General features: G+C 42.9%; 1 protein-coding gene across 1 annotated transcript in view; it reads left to right on the top strand.

Moving 5' to 3' along the window:
• SNX3 (sorting nexin 3) overlaps nt 1-19,020 on the top strand; it is a 28,186-nt gene extending 9,166 nt beyond the window's left edge. The window contains exons 2-4 of the mRNA XM_080938378.1: nt 12,590-12,685; nt 16,333-16,457; nt 18,316-19,020. Coding sequence (XP_080794504.1) covers nt 12,590-12,685; nt 16,333-16,457; nt 18,316-18,421 — 327 coding nt within the window. The 3' untranslated portion in view covers nt 18,422-19,020. The remainder of the gene's footprint in view (nt 1-12,589; nt 12,686-16,332; nt 16,458-18,315) is intronic.
• The last annotated feature ends 3,761 nt before the right edge of the window (nt 19,021-22,781 follow it).

Raw genomic sequence — 22,781 nt, 5'->3', positions numbered from 1 at the left:
AATTGTCTCCCCAGACCTCCATAAACTTGTTTTTTCGAGTTACACACACAAGCACAATCTTTTTAAAAAATGATCCCATTTGTTTACATCTTACTTCCTGGGTAGCCATTCACAACCCCCACCCCACACAAACACAGCCTTTGACATAATTCCAGACTTGAACCACCAGAGTTCTGGACGAGGCTCTAGAGTCAGTGCTGTCACATTTCTGCATGCATTAGAAGTCCTTTTGCAACTTGTGGCTTTAAGTGTCAATAGTACAAGCATTCTTAAGGTTTTTAGCTAATAAATATGTCACTGCACAATTTCCTGTACTTAAGGACAAACAAGAACAATGTTTTTTCATAAGGCCATGTGAAGGCTGAGTGTATAAAAGGTACTTGCTTCCTGATGCTGCAAGATTGACACCCCAAGTTCAGTCTCCAGATCCACTCAGTTAAAGCTGCAAAGAGAACCAAATTCCACTAAATTGTTTTTTGAGTACACATGCACACATCATGTATATACAAAGAGGTTTTTTTGTTTTTCAAGATAGGATTTTTTTTTTTTATGTAGACTTGGCTACATTACACCAGGCTGACCTTGAACTTGAACTGCCTGCCTCTGCTTCCCAAGTGCTGATATTAAAGGTGTGTGCCACCATGCCCAGCTTAAGAATTTTTTAATGTCCATACCATGTCAGTGGTATGCACTTGCAATCCCCACACTCAGTAGAGACAGGAGATTGAGTGTTGATGTCCAATTTTTAGTTAACATCCTGCTCTACATAATGAGTACCAGCCTGTAGAGAGAGACCTTAGCTGAGAAAAGAGGAAAAAAGGAAAGCTTTAGATGTTAAGGCCATCCGTTATGAATACAATTAGTTCTGCGGGTGAATTACTTAGGAATATGCTTTTTGGTCTTTTCTGTTTTAGAATTTTCCTAATACAGTACCCAACAATCATTAAATTTACCAGGGGGTGTTTATTTTTATTTCTTGCATATGAGTATTTGCCTAAGGTATGTCTGCACTGTGGACAGAGGGCGTCTGATCCACTGGAACTAGAGTTACGGATGGCTGTGAGCTGCCATGTGGATGCTGGGAATTGAACCCAGCTCCTTTAGAAGAGCAATCAGTGCTTAGCCTCTGAGCCATCTCTCCAGCCCCCAGCAGTCATTTCAGGGGGATGTTAGAGACCCACTACCAGATTCCCATTTGCCTGGTCTCTCAGAAATTGATTTTGGCTTGTTCAGTTTGTACTTATTTATCATAAGTGATGGTCGGTAGCCTTTGAGATGTACAGGGCAGCTCTAATGAAGGATCCAGTGTGTACTAGAATGTGGCCTCCACTCTATGCACTGTCTGATCACTGGAACTTCTGTGCCAAACTCCAGGTGTGGATTGACTTCACACCCATTCTCTTAAGTAATCTTCTGATAACCTTGTTTGGGTGTTTGTTTGTTTCTTTTTTTAAATTAAACAACTTTATTTTTAAAAAGCAGATAAATGTATAGATTTTAAGAGCATTTTTGCTTAAAACTATATGAATATATTTTTGTCAGTACTTGATTTTTTTTAAAGGTTTGATAGTGTACATTGAAAACATACTTGTTACAATGAGCATAAAGTACATATAGAACAAAACGTAATGTGGAAATAGTCAAAGTTTTCTTGGTGTGTAAAGATTAAACATAATGATTTTTAAATACCAAGGATTGCCACAATGCTGCATTCTTAGCTCTTGAATTATTAATGATTTAAGGTCTAGGTGTACCACACTTTGAGAAGGTACTATACACTTTTTTTTCCCTAAGAAAGACTGAGGCTTCCACATTTTGGCCATTCTTCTTTTTCCTTCTTTTTGAGCTTCATATGGTCTGTGAGTTGTTTCTTGGATATTCAGAGCTTTCTGGGGCTAGTAGAGTATTTCTTTTTTGAGACAAGGTTTCTCTGTGAAGCCCTACTAGGTTGTCCTAGAACTCACTGTGTAGATCAGGCTGGCCTTGAACTCAGAGATCTACCTGTCTCTGCCTCCCAAGTGCTGGAATTAAAGGCGTGCACCACCAGGAGTCACTTATTCTTAATACTTTAACCAGTTATGAGTCTGTAATATATACTGCCCACTGCAAAAACAACCTCTGATTAAAGTAAAGAACACTGTCAATCTGTGGGCAAAAAAGTAAAAGAAAACATAGATCTGGAAGACAATTTGACAGAGCCACATCATGTCCATTGTTTCTATTCATTGTTTATTTTAGGGATTTGCCTGTAAGCTTTGTAGTATGAGCTGGTTTCTCTGAGCAGAGTTTTTGTTTTTTTCTTCAGGTTTTAAGCCTGGCCTCCTGGGGGTCACCCCTGGATCATCTTACACTAGTGATTAGCCACCGGTCCAAGGTTATACTATACATAAATACATAAAAAGCTAGAAAAACTTCTGCCTTTGGAAGAAATCAGTGTGTAGGTTGGGGAATGGATTCAGACTTCAGGCACTTAATGAATTTGCCCTAGCTTTTACATAGCACAGTTCTGTTTGTTTCTGTCCTGTGGAGGCATCACATTCAGCTGTAGCTCTGTAGATAACCAGTGTTAAACCTCCAGTCTTTCTCCTCATTTCAAGCCACCCGAGAGAAGACAGAAGCCTGTCAAGGCTGTCACGGCTGTTCCCCTCTGTCCTTCAGGTCTCTGAGACCTTACTTAGAATTGCACTCTTTGCTTCCTGCAGTATTTGCCCTCCCCAGTGTTCAGTTCTCAAGAACACTTTTTTTTGTTATTGTTTTTAAGCAGTATACCTGTAAATACAGCTTTATTATTTTCTCTATCATTGCTGGATTCGAGTGGGAGTTGGTATGACAGTAACAAAATTCCATACTTGCACTCTTACTTGTTCAGTAGCACATTGTGGAACAGCATCACATGTAGCCTGTACTGCCTCACATTCAAAACCCTCCTACGCAGCCTCCCAAGGATGTGGGTGTTAGGCTTTCACCATGCTCGGCCCAGCCTGTGGTTTTTATTAGTGAATGCTTTTCAGCTTGCTTTTGCCACTGCCCAGTTTCTAAAGGCCAGATACAGTCGCCTTTAACTCAGTTGTCTTTGACACAATTGTTATTATGGAGAAGAGGCTTTATAGAGCTCACTCCAACAGTGTCGAAGCTGCAGCCTTGCCTGCTTTGGTGATACTGAAGATGAACCCCCAAGGCCTCCTGCTAGTCAGGTACTCCATCACTGAAGCCGCCCCGGCCTACTTTTCTTTTATGCATTTCTCTTAAGCGCTATAGTTGAAGACAAAAGATCTTAACTTATATTATTCTTGTCGGGTGGATGAATGTTGTGTGTATGCACCTCTATAAAGGTGTGTGTATCCGAGCAAGTGAGTGGAGCAGAAGACGACCGACCATCTGCTATATATGTAGAATGTGCACATGCCCTGGTTCGAGGGCTGAGGTCACAGGGATTGGGTGGAGTCTGTTCCTCCTGCAGCTTTTACATCAGTGTCAAAACTTGGACTCAGCTCCTCAGGCTTGAGTAGCACATGCTGTCACCATCTTGCCAGGCAAGTTTTATTCTTTTAGATAAACATCCAATTCCTATGGCACAGTTTTTTTAAAGAGATTTACTTTTTTCATGTCTTTTTTTTTTTTTTTTTTTTTTTGCTCTTTGTCAAAATGACTTGACCATATTATCTCTGGGTCTATTTATTGGACTCCCCTCTTTTCCCTGATTTCTTAAAATGTGTTTATTCATGTGTATGCGTACCTGGGCTGGGACACAGATGTGGAGGTCAGAGGACAACTTACTGAATCAGTTCTCTCCCACCATGTGGCCTCTGAGGATCAAACTCCTGTGGTCAGTTTTGGCAGCACATGTGTTTACCCTGAGTTATCTGGTCAGCCCATACAATTTCATTACTTTTAATTCAGAAAATGTAATGCCTCTCTTTTTTCTTTTTCAAAATTGTATTAGCTCTTCCAAGATTTTGATTCCCTGAGAATTTTAATCTTGTCAGATAGAGCCACTTAACTAATAGTCTTTCCTCATTTTTACATCCTAGATGGATGGACTCACAGTGGTTTTTGCCTACCATTCCCAGTTCACATTTTTCTGGATCTCTATTCAAGGCAACATATTCACATTTAGCTACCTCAAAATGGATTTATGTTCAGATTCATGAGTTTTTGCCTTAATTCATATAAGTCTTGGCTGTAGTTTTCAGCTGATGGCTAGATTCTGCCTGTGGTACTTTGAACAAGCCCTGTGTCACTGGTTGGTGTCCCGTTTTGGGGGAGATGTAAGTGGCTCAGACTTGATGGAGGAAGTATGTCATTTGGATTAAAGCTTTAGGCCCCCCAGTTCTTTCTGCTTTGTACTTGTGGTTCAAGATGTGAGCATTCTCTGTGCACACACCTTTAATTCCAGCACTCGAGAGCCAGAGACTATACAGAAAGAGCCTGTCTCAAAAACAGAAAAGGGAGCAAAAAACATGTGAACACCCAGGTTCCTGCTATTGATGCGAAGCCTTCCCGCCATAACACGTCTTACCTTCTTAATCCTAAGGCCAAATAAACTCACGCTTTATTCTATACATTGCTTTTGGTCATTGTGCTTATCACAGCAACCGAAAAGTAACTACCACACTACCCTCAGCCATTTCGGTGCCACTGTAGGTGGTAGTCCTGTCTAGGTATGGCTCTTACGGTTAGGCAAGTTGGGAAGATGGGTCTTAAATACAAATTTTAAGCTTTTGAACGTATAAAATGTGCAAAAAATGTAAGATTAGTAACAGATACATTCATTTATAGGCCTAATTTTTCTACCATAAGTATGTAGAATTATGATTGTAAACTTGTACATGAATTTCCTTTACAGTGGAATTATTATACATTTCTGTCAAAGGTTGCTCATGGAAAACCTTTTATGTTCTTGGCAATTCATAAAATGCAGGCTGTGAACAAAGTGGGAAGAGTATATGAGTGAGTTGGTTTATACATTAAACTAGTTTAGAAATAACTCTTTGTTGTCCTTTTTGGAGATTATACCATAAAGCATATTTCCTTACAATAATGAGAAATTGTATCATTAAGGGGCCGTGTCCTTAATTTTTAAAAAAGGCGAAACTAAATACCTTGGCCTAGTCACAATCTCCATTTCAAAGGTTCTTCAGACTAAAAGCTTATTCTTCAATTAAGTGACTTCTCTGCAGCCATATTTAGGAGTTCATCTAGGTTATAAACCATATCTCTGCTCATTCATGCTGTTGTGGAGTGGGTGAAATGAGCATCCAGTACTGGAGGGAGAGGTAAGAGCTGCAGCACTTCACCTTATCCTTTATCTAGATGCAGATATCTGAAGAAACGCAACTGCCGAAGGAGAGCCTGGAGCGGGCATCCGCTTACACCTCTTAGGATTGGCTGAATAGAGTGTGCTCTATTGAGTGTACTTTTGATGTTGTTGCCAGTCTTTTCAAATGCACACGTGACACTATCAGGAGAAATACTAGAAACACCTGGTAAACATTTTTCTCCTATCTGTTAAGCTATATTCAGTTGATTGCATTTTAAAGCTCAGTTTTCTGCTTGGTATCAGTGGTGATCGGGTTACATATAGGGTGTATGTGAGCTGCTGCTGACTTTAATGGGTCAGCTGTGTACGTGTATGGCTTGATGAGGGGGCGGCTTGCCTGCTTAGACTGAAGGGAGTTTGTTTCTGAGCTCTATACATGGCTTCAGAGAGGTGTCCTCTCACTGTCCGTCTGGGTCCTGATGCTCTCACCCATGTGATGTATATACAGTTTCAGGAGGAAAAAAAGGCTGACCTTTCTTTCTTTCTTTTTAATATTTATGTATATGAGTATACTGTTGCTGTCTTCAGACACACCAGAAGAGGGCATCAGATCCCATTACAGATGGTTATGAGCCACCATGTGGTTGCTGGGGATTGAACCCAGGACCTCTGGAAGAGCAATCAGTGCTCTTAACCATTTTTATTTTTCTCTAAGTAGCAAGTTAAGAGTACAGGCTGCAGAGGTCTTTCCTAATATTGGTACATTTTGCTTTTGGTATTTAAAGTACATTAAAAGCAGTAAGATGGTGCTACTTACTTTTGGTTTTTGAGACAGGTCATAGGTAGCTTATGCTGATCTCATACTTGCTGTGTATCCAAAGATTCATGGAATCTATCCCCCTGCCTCCTTCCCATGCACAGGGACCGTAGGAATGCACCATCATGGACTACTTTTTTTTTTTTTCTGTGTTCCATCATTTTGTAATCTAGTCTTTCTTGTGAACTTAGAAGAATTCAGTTATCTGTTGCAAATGACTAGGCAAGAATGATACCTAAGAACTGTACCCATCACACTGGATTTCTTTTGGACAGAGGCAGATATCCTTTCTGCCAACTCGACTATAAGACATGCTGTGTATGCTGAATGCTGAATCAGCAGATTGTGACCATAAAACACAATCTGTTGATTCACACAGTATTTTACAGGGAATCGCCCCTTCCTTCCTTCTTTCTTTTCCAAGAATTATTTATTTTATGTATATGAGTACACTGTTGCTGTCTTCAGACTCGCCAGTAGAGGGCATCAGATCCCATTACAGATGGTTGTGAGCCATCATGTGGTTGCTGGGAATTGAACTCAGGACCTCTGGAGAGCAGTCAGTTTTCTTAACCACCAAGCCATCTCTCCAGCCCGAATGGCTGCTTTCTTCAGTAAAAAACTTGTCTCTGTCTTAGTGGTAAAGTCAGGCACACTGATTTGGTGTTGTGACTAATTAATGAAACCCATGCTTAACATGCAGTCGTGTGTTCAGTCCTGAGTACTGATAAAAATACATTTTAGGCAACTTCACTCAAATACATGAATTCCCAAGAAGCAGAATTTCTTTTGTCCTCATATAAGTTCTATAACTCTTGAACTGTATAAAGGACAGGTACTGGAGGATGGGGAGAGATGCTTGAAAGAGGGAAAGAAAAGACTGGGTGACCAGGCAAGTGATCTTGTGCTCACCTAGTAGTGTACAGTCTGGACTCAAGCCTCAGCTCTGGGAGGGAGAAAACAGGCAGACATTGGGGGATTAGATAGAGGACTGGGGAAGGAGACTGAAAGTTAACCACACTGGAGAAACCTGGCAAGGCGAAGACTGTCCTGTAACAGTATGAACCAAGCACCCTTCTGAGCATGTCAAGTAGGGTCCTCAGAAAGCATTGGTATCCCTGCACAGCTAAGTTACCAGCTTTGTTACTGGCTTGCTTGCTTTAGTAAGCCACTCTCAATACATGAACTCCAGTGGTTTTCCTCTTATATTTATACACTCAAAGGCCAACTCTTATAACATTGGAATTATTGCTTTTTAGGTTATTGTAAAAGACATAGAAAATATATTGCTAACTTGGAGAAAATAGAAAACAGCATACAGGGTATTGAATTATACTGTAACTCTGTTTTGCCTTGTTGTCTGTTTCCATTTACAATCTTTTAAAGTGTACAAGTAAGCAAGTAAAACAAAGGTTCACAGGCAACCTTCCCGTTGTCCCTCCAGACCCTACTCCCACTGAACTACAGTAACTCTTCCTATAAATAATCAAAAACACATTGGGACTGAGGCGGTGGCTCAGTGGATAGAGTGCTTGCTGTGGAGTGTGAGGACCTGAGAGCAGATCCCAGCACCTGTGTGTTTTTGTTTCAAGAGCTGGCCATGGTTACAGTGGCACAGTCCTGTAACCCCAGCACTGACTCATAGGAACAAGCAGATCCTGGAGGTTTTCTGGCTGCAGTCTAGCCAGTCAGAAATCTTCAGGCCTCAGGGAAAGAACTTGCTTCAATAAATTACATTTTTATTCACTCTGTGTGTGCACATGCACATATGCATGAACTTGTGTGCTCACATGTGATAGGGTAAAAATGTGGAGATCTGACAACAGCCTGTGGGAATCAATTCTCCATCCATCATGTGGGGCCCAGGAATCACCATGAGGTCATCAGGCTTGGCTGGCAGCAGGTGCCTCTACCTGATGAACCATCTTGTTCGTCCATCTTTTTGTTGTTGTTTTTTTAACCTGGTACTTTAAAATTGCACATGTTAAAGTGGGATTAGTTCTCAGGAGGCTGCTGCAGGAATATCAGAATTCAGGGCCATCCCAGGGCTACAGAGTGGTTTGAGGCTAGCCTGGACTATGTAAAGAACATGTCTCAGAACAACAAAAATTTTTACATAATGATGGATCATCAGCTAAATTATGATGTTTGGATATATATTGGGATGAAGTCTAAATAGATCTGAAACATGTTTTTTTCTGATAAAACATTCAAGATCATTTGTATAGCTCTTTCAAGTATTAGAATTTGTATCTAGTCACCTGCCTCACAGGGTTCGCTGAGCAGCTCTTCTGCCCTGCTCCTAATGAGGTGTCTTCATCTTACTTCCTAAGAGCATCCCCACCAAACAACAGGATTGTTCTAATTCACCGCCACACCAGGTCTTTGAGCTTTCCTTTAGAGACACTTTATCAGTGGCAGTCATTAAGAGTCACCCAGTAATCTGGAGCACATGTGCTCTTCCAGAAGACTGCCATTTGGTTCTCAGCACCCACATGGTGCAGCTCACAGCTAAGTTCCTGTGATTGCAGCACCAGGGATCCAACACCCCCTGACCTTTGGGCATATGCACCCTCAGACACACACACACACACACACACACACACTCACTCACTCACTCACTCACTCAGAGAATGCCAGCATGAGAGCTCTGAAGAGAGAACGCATGGCCAGCCTGGGCTATATATGGCAAGTCCCTCTTACAGTTCTGATCAAATTTCTCATTAGTTTCCTGCTTTTGTTGTTAGTTTCCCTTTTGGGGTGGGGGTACATGGTTGGTTTAATGTAGAAGGCTGTAAAGGCATTGTGGGATAGTACTGAGATCAATCCCAGGACTTTGTGTATATTAGGCAAGGCTCCATTGATGAACTAAACCCCAAGTCCTAAACCATACACATTCAGATTTTTATATCATTTCTATTTTTCTTGGTGTTTCATGAGGGGTTGGACTATATTTTATTAATCGTTCTCAATGATGATTCTATATTTAGCACTGTTGTCTTACAGATGCTTAGTAAATAATAGTCTACCAGAGTTAGAAGGTGGGGGAATATCCAGCCTCAGGCCCTTTTTTATTAGCACTAAATTGAAAGTGGCCAAATAACAGTTTGCCATCAAATAGTGGCAGCTCAGTAGTGCAAACAAAGCATGGCAGTTCTTTCTTTTGTTCAGGGAAGTTAGAGTGATCTTTAATGATCAAGACTACTTCTTTTTCAGACTTATTTTATGTGTATGAGTGCTTGGTCTCTGCATACATGTGTATGTACGTACGTATGTACATACCATGTGAGGGTTATTGTCCACAGAGCTCAGAAGAGGACTTAGGTCCCCTGAAGCTGGACTTAAAAAAGCTGTGAGCCACCATGTGGGTGCTGAGGAGCAAATCTGGGTCCTCTAGAAGAACAGCCAGTGCTCGTAAATGCTAAGCCTCAGAGAAACAACTTTATTGAGACATATCCTGGGCTGGCCTCACACTTAATGTAGCTGAGGGTGACTTTCTGATTCTCGTACCTAGTGCTGGCTTTGCTAGCTGCCTCTGAAATTTATTAGGAAAACCGTTGACAGACACCGCAGTCAAGCTCAATGTTCTAAATGCAATGGGAAAATAATATCCAATGTTTGTCTGTTCTCACAGTGCTAGAGGGTCTCTGCATACTGGGCAGGGGCTCTCCCGCCATTAGTCGGTCACACCCTAGCCTAGAGTTTCCTGCTAGACCTTGTCAGAACTCCAGTGTAGCACTTGTACAAGAGAAATTATAGCCAGCTGAGTAAACCTAAAAGATCCCTTTTCAAATATAAAAACTGCTAGCTAATATAGAGAAGAGCCTTTCCCCTCATTCCTCACTCAATTAGAGAGAATCAGATATAATCATGATTGTGTCAAAAGTTCAAAAGGGAAAATGGGAGGTAAAACGAGCCGAGCTGGCTCCTTTCCCTCAACATTGTACCTGTAAGCTTGATATGTTGTTTGAGAGATTAACTTTACAGACTTCCGTACCCAGAAGTATGAAAATTCTTGGGGACCTCTTTTCACAGGCTTGATCTTAACATACTGAATAAAGAGAGCAGTTAATCCCTTTTGTAAAGTAATTTGAGAGGAGGGAATTCAGAATGTAAAATCTCACCTGCAGAAAATACTCAGCTCTGTAAAGACCTTTCTATCTTTAGACACTTACAAAGACTTAATATTTTAATGCGGAAGGGTGAGCCTGGTTAAAAAGCCAATGGGTGAAATTAGAGAGAAATAATCCAGGGCTTTCTTTCTGGGAATTATCATCCTACTCTCCAGGGGACCTGATTTTTTCTTCTGAGGAATGAGAATGCTCCTCTGTATAGCAAGCCCGCATCTCTTAAATGCAAGTTTGACTTTTAGTATAATAAGCGTCTTGTTAGGTGCAATTTTGCTCCTAGTCATTAATACAATGAACAAATGTTGTGGTTACCTGGGAAAGAAAACTCAAGTGCTTTTAAACCTCTTGTGAGATTTGGTTTCATGCTTGAAACCTATACACTGTTATGCCCGGTAGCATCTGTAGAAGGCTCCAAGCTTTAAGCTGTACAACATAGAAGTTAATACACTTTGGAAAAATTGACACCACTACAAACTGAACGAGGTCCTGAATAGAAGGCATTCTTCTATTTACAGCAGCATTAAGGTTAGCAAGTGAGCAGACGCTCGCAGCAGTGGATGCTATAGCACTCTGCCTGGATCTACACAGCAGGAAGCACTCTCCTCCAGGTGCCTTTCAGTTGTTTTCTTCTCAGCTATAAAACAGTTTACAGTTCCCCAAGTGCAATACTGAATTAAGAATAAAATCCACCCCAGAGAATGGGTCGCTCATATTAAGTAGAATTTGAATAGAGCTTGGCATTTGCTGCATGAAATAATTTCTGAACTCTACAGTAAACTGTGTGACAGGGTATCTCTGGAGCCCAGGCTGGCTTTGCACTCAATGTCCCACTTTGCCTCCAGAGAACAAGGATTATAATTTTTACATGCATATTAAAATATTTTCTTCAGCTAATGTTTTAAGTCATAAATTATTTCTAAGGACTTAGTGGTTTTCCTTTTTTTCTCTGCTAGGCATTGAATCCAGGGCCTCATCTTTCCAGTTAAACACTTTAGTACTAAGCTGCACCCTGCTCCCCAAACCAATTCTTGTGTGTTTCTTAACACTTACTTGTTTATGAACACATGCACATACCACAGTACCCATGTGGAAGTCAGGACAGCTTTCTACCACCTGAGTTTCAGGGATTGAGCTTATGCTTGATAGAAAGTGACCTTTCCCTGCCCTGGCTGTCATGACCCTCTTGTCACTGGGTCAGGAGTGATGGTGCACACCTTTAATCTCAATGCTCTTAGGAGGCAGACACAGGAAGATATAGATATATCAGGGTCAACCTGGTCTGCATAGTGAGTTCCAGGATAGCCAGGTCTACATAGAGAGGCCTTACCTCAGCCTCCCTCCACACCCACCCACTATCCCAAAGATGACAGAAATAGCAACAAATAGCCTTTAATCCAAAAATTGTGTGTACTATGACTAACCTCTGCATACTCAGCATCATGGTCTCAGTTCTTAGTATGTCCTCTTCCTGTAAAGATATTCATCTTTAAAGATGTGTGTGAATGTGGGCATGTGCCCAGGAGTACAGTGGCCACAGAGACCAGAAGAAGGTATTGCATCTCTTGGAACCTGTTACAAGTGGTTGTGAGTCATCCAGTGTTGGTGCTGAAAACTGAACTTGAGTCTTGCAAAAGGACTCTTGCTCTTAGCTACTGAGCAATTTCTCCGATCCCTTAAGTACCCTTTTTATGTTAAGGGGGTGGTTTTTGTTTTGTATGACTCCTAATTTCCCCTAGTGATAAATAAAGAAATTATGACACTCCCTGACCTTTTGGACATTTTTAAAGAAACCAATTAAGGATAACATTTAGGGTTCAGGGAGATGCTGGGCAATTAAAGGTGCTTGCTGTGCAAGTGTGAATTCAATCTCTTAGAACCCATGCTGAAAAGCTGGGTGACATAGTGGCAGGCTTCTATGATCCCAGCTTTCCTACAGCTCAGAGCAGGCAGGCCAGACAGAAAGAATACACATCTTTGCAAAACACGGGAGAAGGAAACAACGAACTCAAAATGTTGTGCTCAGACTTCCACATACATGCACACCCACATACCGTCTCACACATGCTAGAGAAATGAATTTCAGAGGAGAAAACAAAATAGAAAGATGTATTTCTGAACTGGAGGTAAGTCCAAAATATGAGGAGCTGCTGCTCTGGCCCCAGCACTGCAAAAAGAAGAGTTCTCACTGGCCAGGGCAGGATGATAGCAAGTTCAAGACCTGCCTGGACTATATACTGAGGGGTAGTCGAGGCTTAGCCTGGGTAATGCCCTTAATAACTTTATGGTTTTTGTACGGTAACCACATTTGTCACCTTACCAGTGTGGCAGGCATCTTCCTCCCTTTCTGAATGTCTTAACTTAAGAGTGACTGTTTGGTTTCAGACAAATCTTCCTATCTTCAAGCTGAAGGAATCTACTGTTAGAAGAAGATACAGTGACTTTGAGTGGCTTCGAAGCGAACTAGAGAGAGAGAGCAAGGTAAGACTTATTTACAGTGCAGCTATACTTCGCTGACTTACCGTGTAACTTTAAAGCAAAACATGCCAATTCTGACTTGAGATCTCCAAAATACGTCTTAAGATGGGTGAAAGCCAGTGGACGGGTCCACCTCAAGCTGTGCCCCGAGTAGAGGACAGTCATCCTCACTGATCAGAGCTCTTGCCCTTTTCTGCTCAGTGGTGCAAGTGAGCCTTTGCAGCGTCACATTTGAACAGCCCCTACGCCTTCCTGCTGTTCCTTCCTCATCCTCAAGGGCAGTATGTTTTCTCAATTTTGTTTAACTCAGTCTGCATTTCTTATCCCAATGTATGTAGGCATTTCACAACATGATCTTATTGTTTGAGTCATTGTATTCTTCAGATAAGCCTGTGGGCAGGCGTAGGAGCCTGATGAACATGTGTGTGCTCATTTGAAGACCAGAGCCACCTTTGGATGTCTCCTCTGTCACTTTCCACTTTTGTAGGGTCTCTCACTGATGCTGAAGTTTGGCTGCCTAGCTAGGATGGCTGGCCAGCAAGCCCTAGATCCACTTCATCCATCCCAGCCAGATTTTAGAGTTGTAGGCCTTGGTCTGAAAGCTGCAATACAGCCATGTGTTATCACACCAAGTTCAGTATCTGTTTGTCATCATGGTTTGATTCTTTAGCTTTCAACATTTTACTAAGAAGACATCCTCCTTTTTACCCACATACAGAAACATATAAGAAGTGTTCGTGTGTTTGTTCTAGACAGGGTCTCATGCAGTCTAAGCTGACCTCTAAACTCTGTAACTAAAGGTATCTTTCAGGTCTTTTCTCCTGCTTTTTACAAGTTGAAATTATGAGTGTGCCCTACTGTTCTTGGCTGCAAATTGATAAGAAGAATCCTGGTTAACTTTGAATATATGTAGCACAGTCAGAGTGCTTGGCTCTCTGATGTACAGAGTCCCAAGTTCAGTTCCCAGTACTACACAAATCCAGCTTGATGGCACCTACAGGTAGTCCCAGCATAGGAAGACCAGAAGCGTAAGGTCATCCTTAGCTACAAAAGTGAAATAAAGGAATTCTAATTAAATGTTGTCATACTTAAGAATTGTTGGCTGTGCTGATGCTGAGATGCTTAGCAGATAAAGGCACATGCCTGATGGCCTGAGCTCACACAGTGGAAGAAAAGGTCTGACGTCTGCAAGTTGTCTACATGGGCACCATTAGGAGCTTGTACATACATGTGCTACACACTTAAGCACATATACACACAAATAAGTCAGCAAATGTAGCAGTGTTGTCTTAGCTTATTTGCTGTTTGAGAGGCTCTTTGCAAGATAAGCCATTCATGACTTTTGTGTAGGTATCAAGCCTGCTACCTATAAGGTCCATTCTACTGACTATTTTGAACATTGTTAGGAAGAAAATGTATTTACAGAAAACAGATGGCTGAAGTTTATAATCCCAGGTGGAGGCAGGGGAGTCATAAATCTAAGGTTATCCTCAGCTACATAACAAGCTCAAGAGTAGCCTGGGCTACATAAAACCTTATTGAAAAAAGAGCAAAGCAATCTTACACATAGATTAAAGATGATTATTTAGTACACTGGTTCTATTGGTTTTGGTTGAGGTTGTTTTGTTTTTATTTTAAATTTTATTTGTATGCCAAGGAAGACATCTAAGTCTCTTGGAACTGGAACTGTAGAGTTGTGAGCTGCCATGTGCTTCTGGGAGAGCAGCCAGTCCTCAGTGCATTTACCTGCTGAACATCTCCTCCACCTTTTTTGATTTTTCAAGACAGGGTTTCTCTGTGTCGTTCTGGCTGTCCTGAAACTAACTATATAGACTAGGCTGGCCTCAAACTGCAGGGACCTGACTGGCTGTCTCCTGAGTGCTGGGATTAAAGGTGTGTGTCATTACCACCACCCAGCCTTTTTTTTTCCTTAATAGATAATTTTGTAAGTGTGGGTGCTCTTCCCTCCCTACCAGGCTGTTAGAACTGTGGGACCAAGTCCTTTCTCTACTGTGAAGTCTCTGCAGGTTTTAACATTTAATTTGACAAATTGCCAATATGGAAAGAGAGATGTTGGTTCTAAGACAGACTTCTGGAAGTAAATCCGTTTCCTTGCTGCTCTTTTCTGTTGCTGTCCCACTTGTCTGCGTGCAGTTGAACTGGTTCTTTTATTTTTAACTTCATTGAGTTACTGTTTTAGGGTAAGTTTGTAAAGAAACAGAGAGGGCTGCATGGGAAGGACCTGGTTAAAAGAACCAGGGACTGTGCCTCAGGGACTTCGAGTTGAGCTCCTGGGCTGCTTAGAGTTACAGCCCCTAGCACCATGGCAACCCGGAGTATTTTGGTAGAGTTTGTTTTCTTTTAAGACAGGATCCCATGTAGCCCATGATAACTTCAAACTCTGTGTGGTAGCTGAGGCTGCCCTTGAATTCTTGATCTTCTGCATCAGTTTCCTTGTTTGCCTAAGGTGCACAGGCCCTGGGTGAAATCCCAGTTCCTTCCAGTGAAAGAAGGAAGGAGCCCAGCTGGGGTGTGAGACCCTGCGATGGACAAAGGAACTGAGTTGTGTAGCTAGGTGCTGTGTAAAGGAACCAAATGGTTGTGTTTTAGAAAAATTCCCAGGCTTCAGGAAACCTGAACTCAGATTATGTTGAGTGGGAAGGACTGGGGTAGTCTGTAAGTGGGAAAGAAGAAATGCTAGTGGAGAAAGTGGAAAAGGGGGCTTGGGGGAAAGTAGATGGTTTGTTAGAAGAATGGCCGCAGAAGTGATGATGGGCTCCGTCACACCGGCAGAAACGTGCAGTGCTCCCAGGTGTGTGGATTCTGACACCAGCTCTGCTGCAGAAAGGACATTTTATTCTTTAGCTAGGGCTTGAGTTTAGTCTGTGCGAGAAGCATTGCCTTCGCCACTTAGTATTAGAGGTGTTGAGAGGCTCAGGAACCTTTGTCTCCGTGTCAAAGGACAGGATGTTGTCTTTATATACTGTTCTTTAATAAGTTCAAGAGGAAACCTGTGGCACCATCTTGAAGGAGCCTTGTTTCCATGGACTTCTTCACATCCACAGCTGCTCATCTTGCCTCCAGAGCCATGTCTTTCTACTATGGTTTGTCTGTTCCTTTGATTTGGTTTTTACAGTGCTGAGATTGAACCTCACTCTTGATAGGTAAGAACTCTCAGCACTGAGTTACATTCTCCGCTTTCTGTGTTTTTCTTTTCGGTTGTGTGTTTGAACGGTTTGAGAGTAAGATGGCTGTCCTTGTGAGGGCACTCTGTCCCTGTCTCTGTGTTGTGCTGTATATTCTCATTATGTGGCCCTGGCTGACTGGACTCACTGAGATCTGCCCACCTTTGCCTCCAAGTGCTGGGATTAAAAGCTTACACCACACTTACGTTTTCTTTGTATTACATTTGATTCAGTGTGTGTGTATACGTGCACATATGTGTGCACACATGCCCTTCCATGTAAATGTGTGCAGCCACATGAGTGCCACATTTGAAGGTCAAAGGATGACTTGTGAGACTTGGTCCTCATTCCACCGTGTGGGGCCAGGGGCAGCCGTGCTCCAGTGAACAGGCTTGCTACCTCCACTTCACCAACTGAGCGGCTCCTGAGTTGGCATCACCACGACTCACTCTGTTTGTGTTTTAGGTTGTAGTTCCTCCACTCCCTGGGAAAGCATTTTTGCGGCAGCTTCCTTTTAGAGGAGACGATGGGATATTTGATGACAATTTCATCGAGGAAAGGAAGCAAGGGCTGGAACAGTTCATCAACAAGTAAGTACTTTTCACCCTTGCAGGGGCGGTGCCCTAGAGGACTGCTGGTCCTTTTGTATTTATTCAGTATTTTATTTTGTGTGTTTGGATGTTTTGCCTGTATGTTTCCCGTGCATGCTGGGAATTGAACTCAGGTCCTCTACAAGAGCAGTCAGTGTTTTCCACTGCTGAACCATCTACAGCCCTGACTACCTGTCATTTAAATGTTAAAGTAAATCTATGCCTTTTAGCCATTTCCAGACTTTTTGTATATTATTTAAATGAACTGAAATTCCCCTGAAGCTGAACACCACGTGATGAATGCTGACACCCTTGAGTGGCTGAAGTGAGGGATTTTTGTGTTGACCCAAGTTTTATATTTGTTGTTTTTGGATAATTTATGCAAATTACATTTTAAATTGCATCATTCAGAAAAAATAGTTTTACTTGTGATTCTGATTTAAGGTATATTCTCATGTGAATAATAAAATGTACATTATATTTGCAATCATTTTGTTTGATTGCAGGTAGCAGTATTATCAACGTGTTTTATGTAAAAGTATGTGTTAAATTTTTTTGAAAAACTTAAGAAAATTTATGATTGTCTTCTTAGCAGCTGTTGATTGATAAGCTCAAACCAGTATTATCCACCACCACCCCCCACCCCATCTTTCTCTCTTTCCTCGAAGAGATGTGGCCCAGCACTGAGACACCCACGCACCCAGCTGTGGCTGCAGGGAGAAGCGTGGGGGCGGGGTGGAGATGCACTGTTGGCCCTGAGCTGGGCTGCCTGTGAGGAGCTGAGATCGCAGCAGGCCACTGGACCCAGTGTGATTGTGTAGTCTTGAGATCTACCCGATTAGTCAGCTCTTGGAGAAGATAGTTGTTTGAGCTACACATTAATTTTAACTAATAATTTGGTATCTGAGAGAGGTGAACAAAAGCCTGTACCTTTGTTAACTGTTTAGCACATAATCTTCATTTGTGGTTGTGTTTTTGTTTTTGGCAAAGGCTGGACTCACTGTGTAGCCCAGGCTGGCCTTGAGCTCTCACAAGGCAGGGAGATGAGTGAGATGACAGGTGTGCACCAGCACCCCCTGCAGTTTCCTTTCTGTGAACACACTCCTCAAGAAAGCAAAGCTAGGTCTGAAGCACACAGCTCATTGCAAGCTACAGAGGAAAACTTAGATGGGAAAGGGGAAGAGCAGACACCTAAGCGCGAAGTTGTTCATTTCTGAGCTTTCTGGATTTCAGGTCAAAACCTATCCCGTTTCACTTTGTGCTATCTCTTTTTACTTGTCCAAACTGGCCTTAGACTCAGCCTCCTTGCTCAGCCTTCCCTGATCTGGGGTTACAGCATGGGCTAACACTGGTTTGGGTCCCGTATGTTTAAAATGGACTTTAATAATGCATGAACTATTTCACAGGTAACAATAAAATGTAAGTTTCTTAGGTGTGTACCAACTAATTAAGCTAACAATATGCATTCCAGAAACATTACAAAGTTTTAAAAGTTATTTTTATTTCTTTATTATTACATTTACTGTGTGTGTGTGTGTGTGTGTGTGTGTGTGTGTACATGTGCATGTGTGTGCAGGCTTGTCCTTTCTTTCTGACACATGAGGTCCTGAGAACCATACTCAGATCACCAGACATGACCAAAAGCGCCCTTACCCACTGAGCCACCTTACCACCTTTATATGTCAAACGGAAGGACCATTATTTGATAGCATAGCTTATGGGTAGTTGAGAGGAATGCTTGCAGTTAATAAATTATACACATTTCCTAGCCTTAAAGTGTGTTTTTTTTTTTTTTGACCCCTCCCACCACCATCTTTAATAAACAATGGACTAAAATTTTGTGTTTTTTTATTTCCAGGGTTGCTGGTCATCCTCTGGCCCAGAACGAACGTTGTCTTCACATGTTTTTACAGGATGAAATTATAGATAAAAGCTATACTCCATCTAAAATCAGACATGCCTGAGTTTGGCAAGAAGAGATAAAACCTGAGACCATGAATGATTCACCCGCACCAGTGAAGAAGCTGTAACTAACTTAGCATGCTGCGCAGACACTGGGCTGCCACGCCCCGGGTATACTAACACTCACTCGCTCCCTCATTGTTTGTTTTGGCAGTTGACAAGAAGTGAATTTGCTTTAGTGAAACCCCCTCGCTCCAGCCTTTCTCAGTAGCTCTCCCCACTGTGTCCATGTGCACTGTAGCCTCGCAGCCCTGTAGACCCTCAGTGTCCTGACTAAAGCTGCCCACTTGCTCTTATTTGCAGTTTCTGTGTCATGTTTGCTTCTTGAATCTGATTGGCTAGAATATTTCTCCTCCCACCCCTTGATGTGTGATGTCACCACTTGGTCCTAATTTATGTGCAGGAGCACGACACCATTTGTCTCCAGTGCCACACATACGAGGTGTACTTTGTGTGCAGAATGTGTCTTCCTTCTGGCCTGTAATCCCCTTAATGAAAGATTAATGAGGGAAATCTTTATATTCTGTATAAAAACAAAATCAAAAATTTATATACTAAAATCATTTGTCTAAGATTTAAGTTGTTTTCAAATAAAAGTTGAAATGCATTCTGTGTGCTCTGATTGCATGGCCTCCAGAGCGCTTGCCTTCTGTGGCTGCGGTGCAGTCCTCCCTGACTGAGGACTGTGTGCTCACTGTGCAGCTCTCATTCCCATAGCACCTCTCTTCAAAGGGTAGGGGACCAAACACATCACCACTTTTCAAATGGGGCTCTAAACACTGGGAGACAGAGCTTCCTCCACTTACAGCCTTGCTGGGAAGGACTGTTAACAAATGCTGTGCAGTCTCAAGTCACTCTGTCGAAGGCCCTTTTAAGTTAGTCAGTACCTCGCCTCCTGTTCTGAGCTGCTCCCCAGGCATGAGTGATGATGTAGTGAGTGGCAGGTGTCTGCTCTCTGTCACTCAGTCTCCCAAATAAATGCTGGGACCACAGGCATGTGCCAACACACAAGCTTGAGACAAAATATTTAAGAAGAAACTAGCTTGGGCTATCTGTAAGGCTACAAGTGCAATGAAGTCACAAGTGCAGAAAAAGACCTCTTGTTGCTCAAAACAGTATTTCAGAATTCTATAAAGCCAGTTACTTGACTGAATCACTACAAGATGTTATAAAGCAGTCAGGTGCAGCGGTGAACACCTGTAATCCCAGCCTTCAGGAAGCAAAGGCAAGAGGATTACAGTAAATTCCAGAGTTAATCTGGAATGTAGAGCAAAACTCTGCTTGAAAAACCGAAGGAAGGGGGAGGTGTATCTAAACAAGGCTGAAGATAGGGCCCAGCAGAGTTCAAAGCCCGAGAACCTGTGTTAAGCCCAGACCGGTATGTTGCCACCTGTAATCTATAATCCCAACACATAGAAAGTTCAGGGTTCTATGAAATCCTCCAAGTGCATTGGTGTGGGAAAGTAGGCAAAGACACCTACCTGGCTTTGACTTTGGGTCTCCACATTTATATACACATGATCTGGCAGTTGACACCTGCCTGTAACCCCAGCTCCAGGTGGTCCAGGTCCAATGTCCTCTTCTGGCCTCCAAGGACAGCTGTACTCACAGACACATGATTTAAAATTAAAAAAAAAATCTTTTACAAAGATACAAAGATATAAACAGGGAGACACAAAAGTTAACTAACAGGATTAATTGTGAAAGTCTAGAACAAGAAGCTTAGGGATATGGAGAAGCTTCTCTGTAGTTACCGAATTCTGGGCTTGGAGATGGCGCTCAGTTGGTGAGAGTTTTGTCCTGGCATTGGGAAGCCCTAGTGACTGCCCATTTGCTGTAGCGAGTGTCGGTGGTTGCGTTCTTACTTGGGTGTCACTGAAGGAATTTCCTCCCTCTGTAGGATCAGAAGAGAGCCTGTGAGGAGGCCCCTGAGCTAGTACAGAAAAACGGTGTTTGGAAGAACAGATAGTTCAGCAAGCTGTGGCCTGAAGATTATGCAGCCAGAGCTTGCTAGCGCTGATTACTACAACCCTGTTTCCGAATGGGAACTGAGTTTGAAGCTATTCTAGGATAGTGTCAGCCACCAGTGTTTCAAGTGTGCTGATGGTTATGCAGGTAACATTCCCCTTGACATGAAGACAGGCTCCCAAATCTCGTAAGCCGGGCTTGGGGTTAGGATGGATGACTGCACACTTCTGCAGCAGAAGTTCCCACACAGCCTGTTCTGTGGACAGGGACTTTGCATGCAGGTCTTGGCAGAATGAGAGGCTGGGTTTCCAGGATGGTACCCTATTCTGACTCCTGGCCCTCAGTCACCAAGGTGGGGAAGCCAGACAAGGATGTGAATGTGTGCAGGTTGGACTTAGGTTTGACTTCCAAGAACGTCAACGCCACAGGTACCCTGTAAGACTGAATCTGGGCCCTTTTTAGCCACTCAGGAAATCCTGACAGATGGGCATCCAGCTAAGAGGAGACCCTGTGATGAAATAGATCATATTTGAACCTCATTGACCCACTTCATCTTTTGGTATTTTGAGAAAGTTTCTCTGTGTAGCCCTGGCTGTCCTGGAACTCACGCCATAGAACAGGCTTGTGTCCAACTCTCAGAGATCCACCCGCCTCTCCCTCCCGAGTGCTGGGACCAAAGACTATCGTGCCCAGCTCATCCTCCTCTTTAAACACGGGAAACTAAGAAAAGGGTACTTAGCAGATCTTGAAAAAAATATTTCTGTTGATTTCCATGTATAGTGAGTGAAATTCCTCCTATTTGGAACTCAGGGAAAATATGCCCTTTGAACTGGAAGCTAGGAAGCCATTTTTCAGCCCCAACAGACACTTAGAGCTGCCTGTCATCATCAGACTGCTGTGATGGAAATGGTGCTATAAGCTCAGCCAATGATGCCAAGCGCTTCAGAGCTGTGAGCAAAGAGATCAAACGCCAGCCTTTTCCTCAAGGCCAGTCTTGGGTCACTGTCAGTCAAAACTCCCGTCGGCCAGAGGATAAACACATAAATGTGAAGACAAAGGGACATGAGGCTCAGGTGGAGGGACAGAGGTGGCTTGAGGAGCTTGGAGTCGGCACTCTTCCAAAAAGGGGTGGGAAGAGGTGGTAATTCTGTGATAGAACACTTACCTAAGGTATAAGATGCTAGGCTTCACACACACACACACACACACAAGGAGGGGGAGGAGGGAGGGAGAGTTAAATAAAACACCAAATCAGTCCTTTCTTAGACCCCTCAGAATTATGGTTACAGAACAACTTTCTCCCCCAAGATCTCACAGGGTAGTTTAAGAGAATCAACTACTGTCAGATTTCGGGGAGAAGTCTCTGGAGCTGGTTAAGAACAGAACACAGATGACTTGGGGCTGGCAAGATGGCTGTGTTAGAGGAGCTTGCTGCCAAGCCTGGATACATGAGTTCAATCCCTAAGACTCACATGGTGTAGGAGAGGCAGAGTAAACTGAACACTCATCGTGAGGACACAGCCAGAAGCTCCTGCCTTGCCCTGATCATCAGAGTGAAACTTCAGCACCTTAGACCAAGTCAGACTGAAGTCCTTTCTCATCCAGCCCTGCATCAACCTCCTTCCTGTCATCAGGGAGTTAGAATTAAAGAGGAAATGCCACTGCCCAGAGGGAGTGGCCACAGAGCTAAAAGCTATACAACCTAGGTACATTTGTGATGCCAGGAACGCAGTAAGTACTGAGATTTGACCTGGACATTGTAGTGGCTCCTTCCAGATCTCCTACTACACCAGTAGGGTGCAGACATCACAGTGGCCATCCCCTCTCCGAGGAGTAATTAGGAAAACCTAAAACAGAGGGACAGAAAGACACCAGAGGAAGGCAGAGCCTCCAGCAGGTTAAAACAAAACAAAAAACTACCACAAACTATAAACTGTCCAATGCCCACCAGATCTGCCGTGCAGATCCTGTTCTAAGTTTTAAGTATTATCCAGTGCAACATGTCTAATGAGTCATGGCTGAGCAGAAAAAAGAAGTCTGAAGAGAGAAAGCAATCACAGCCAGAGAGACATCGAAGGCTGTAGAATTACAAGTTAGACGAAACTGATAAGTTAAATGATCTCACGGAAAAGGTTGACGGCACAAGTGTGTGGGTAGCGTGGCTTAGAATCTTCATCTTACCAAGAGAGACTTGGGACAGGTTTTTCTTTGCCCAAGGTCACGTGGCCAGGAAGAATGAAATCCCAGCCCCTGTGACCCTAAACCCTGCCCCTGTGCTGTACTGCACCCTGCTCCTTACCCAGACGCGGTGTGCAGTTTACCGTGCAGCTCTTGTTTGTAACTGCAACGTAAGGACAGACCAGCCATTTGGTGACAGTTTTCTAGAGAGCACTG

Source organism: Micromys minutus (genome assembly GCF_963924665.1).
Source record: "Micromys minutus genome assembly, chromosome: 25".
Classification (NCBI taxonomy): Eukaryota; Metazoa; Chordata; class Mammalia; order Rodentia; family Muridae; genus Micromys; species Micromys minutus.
Note: the sequence above shows the minus strand (reverse complement) of the source record. Positions and strands in the feature narration are given on the sequence as shown.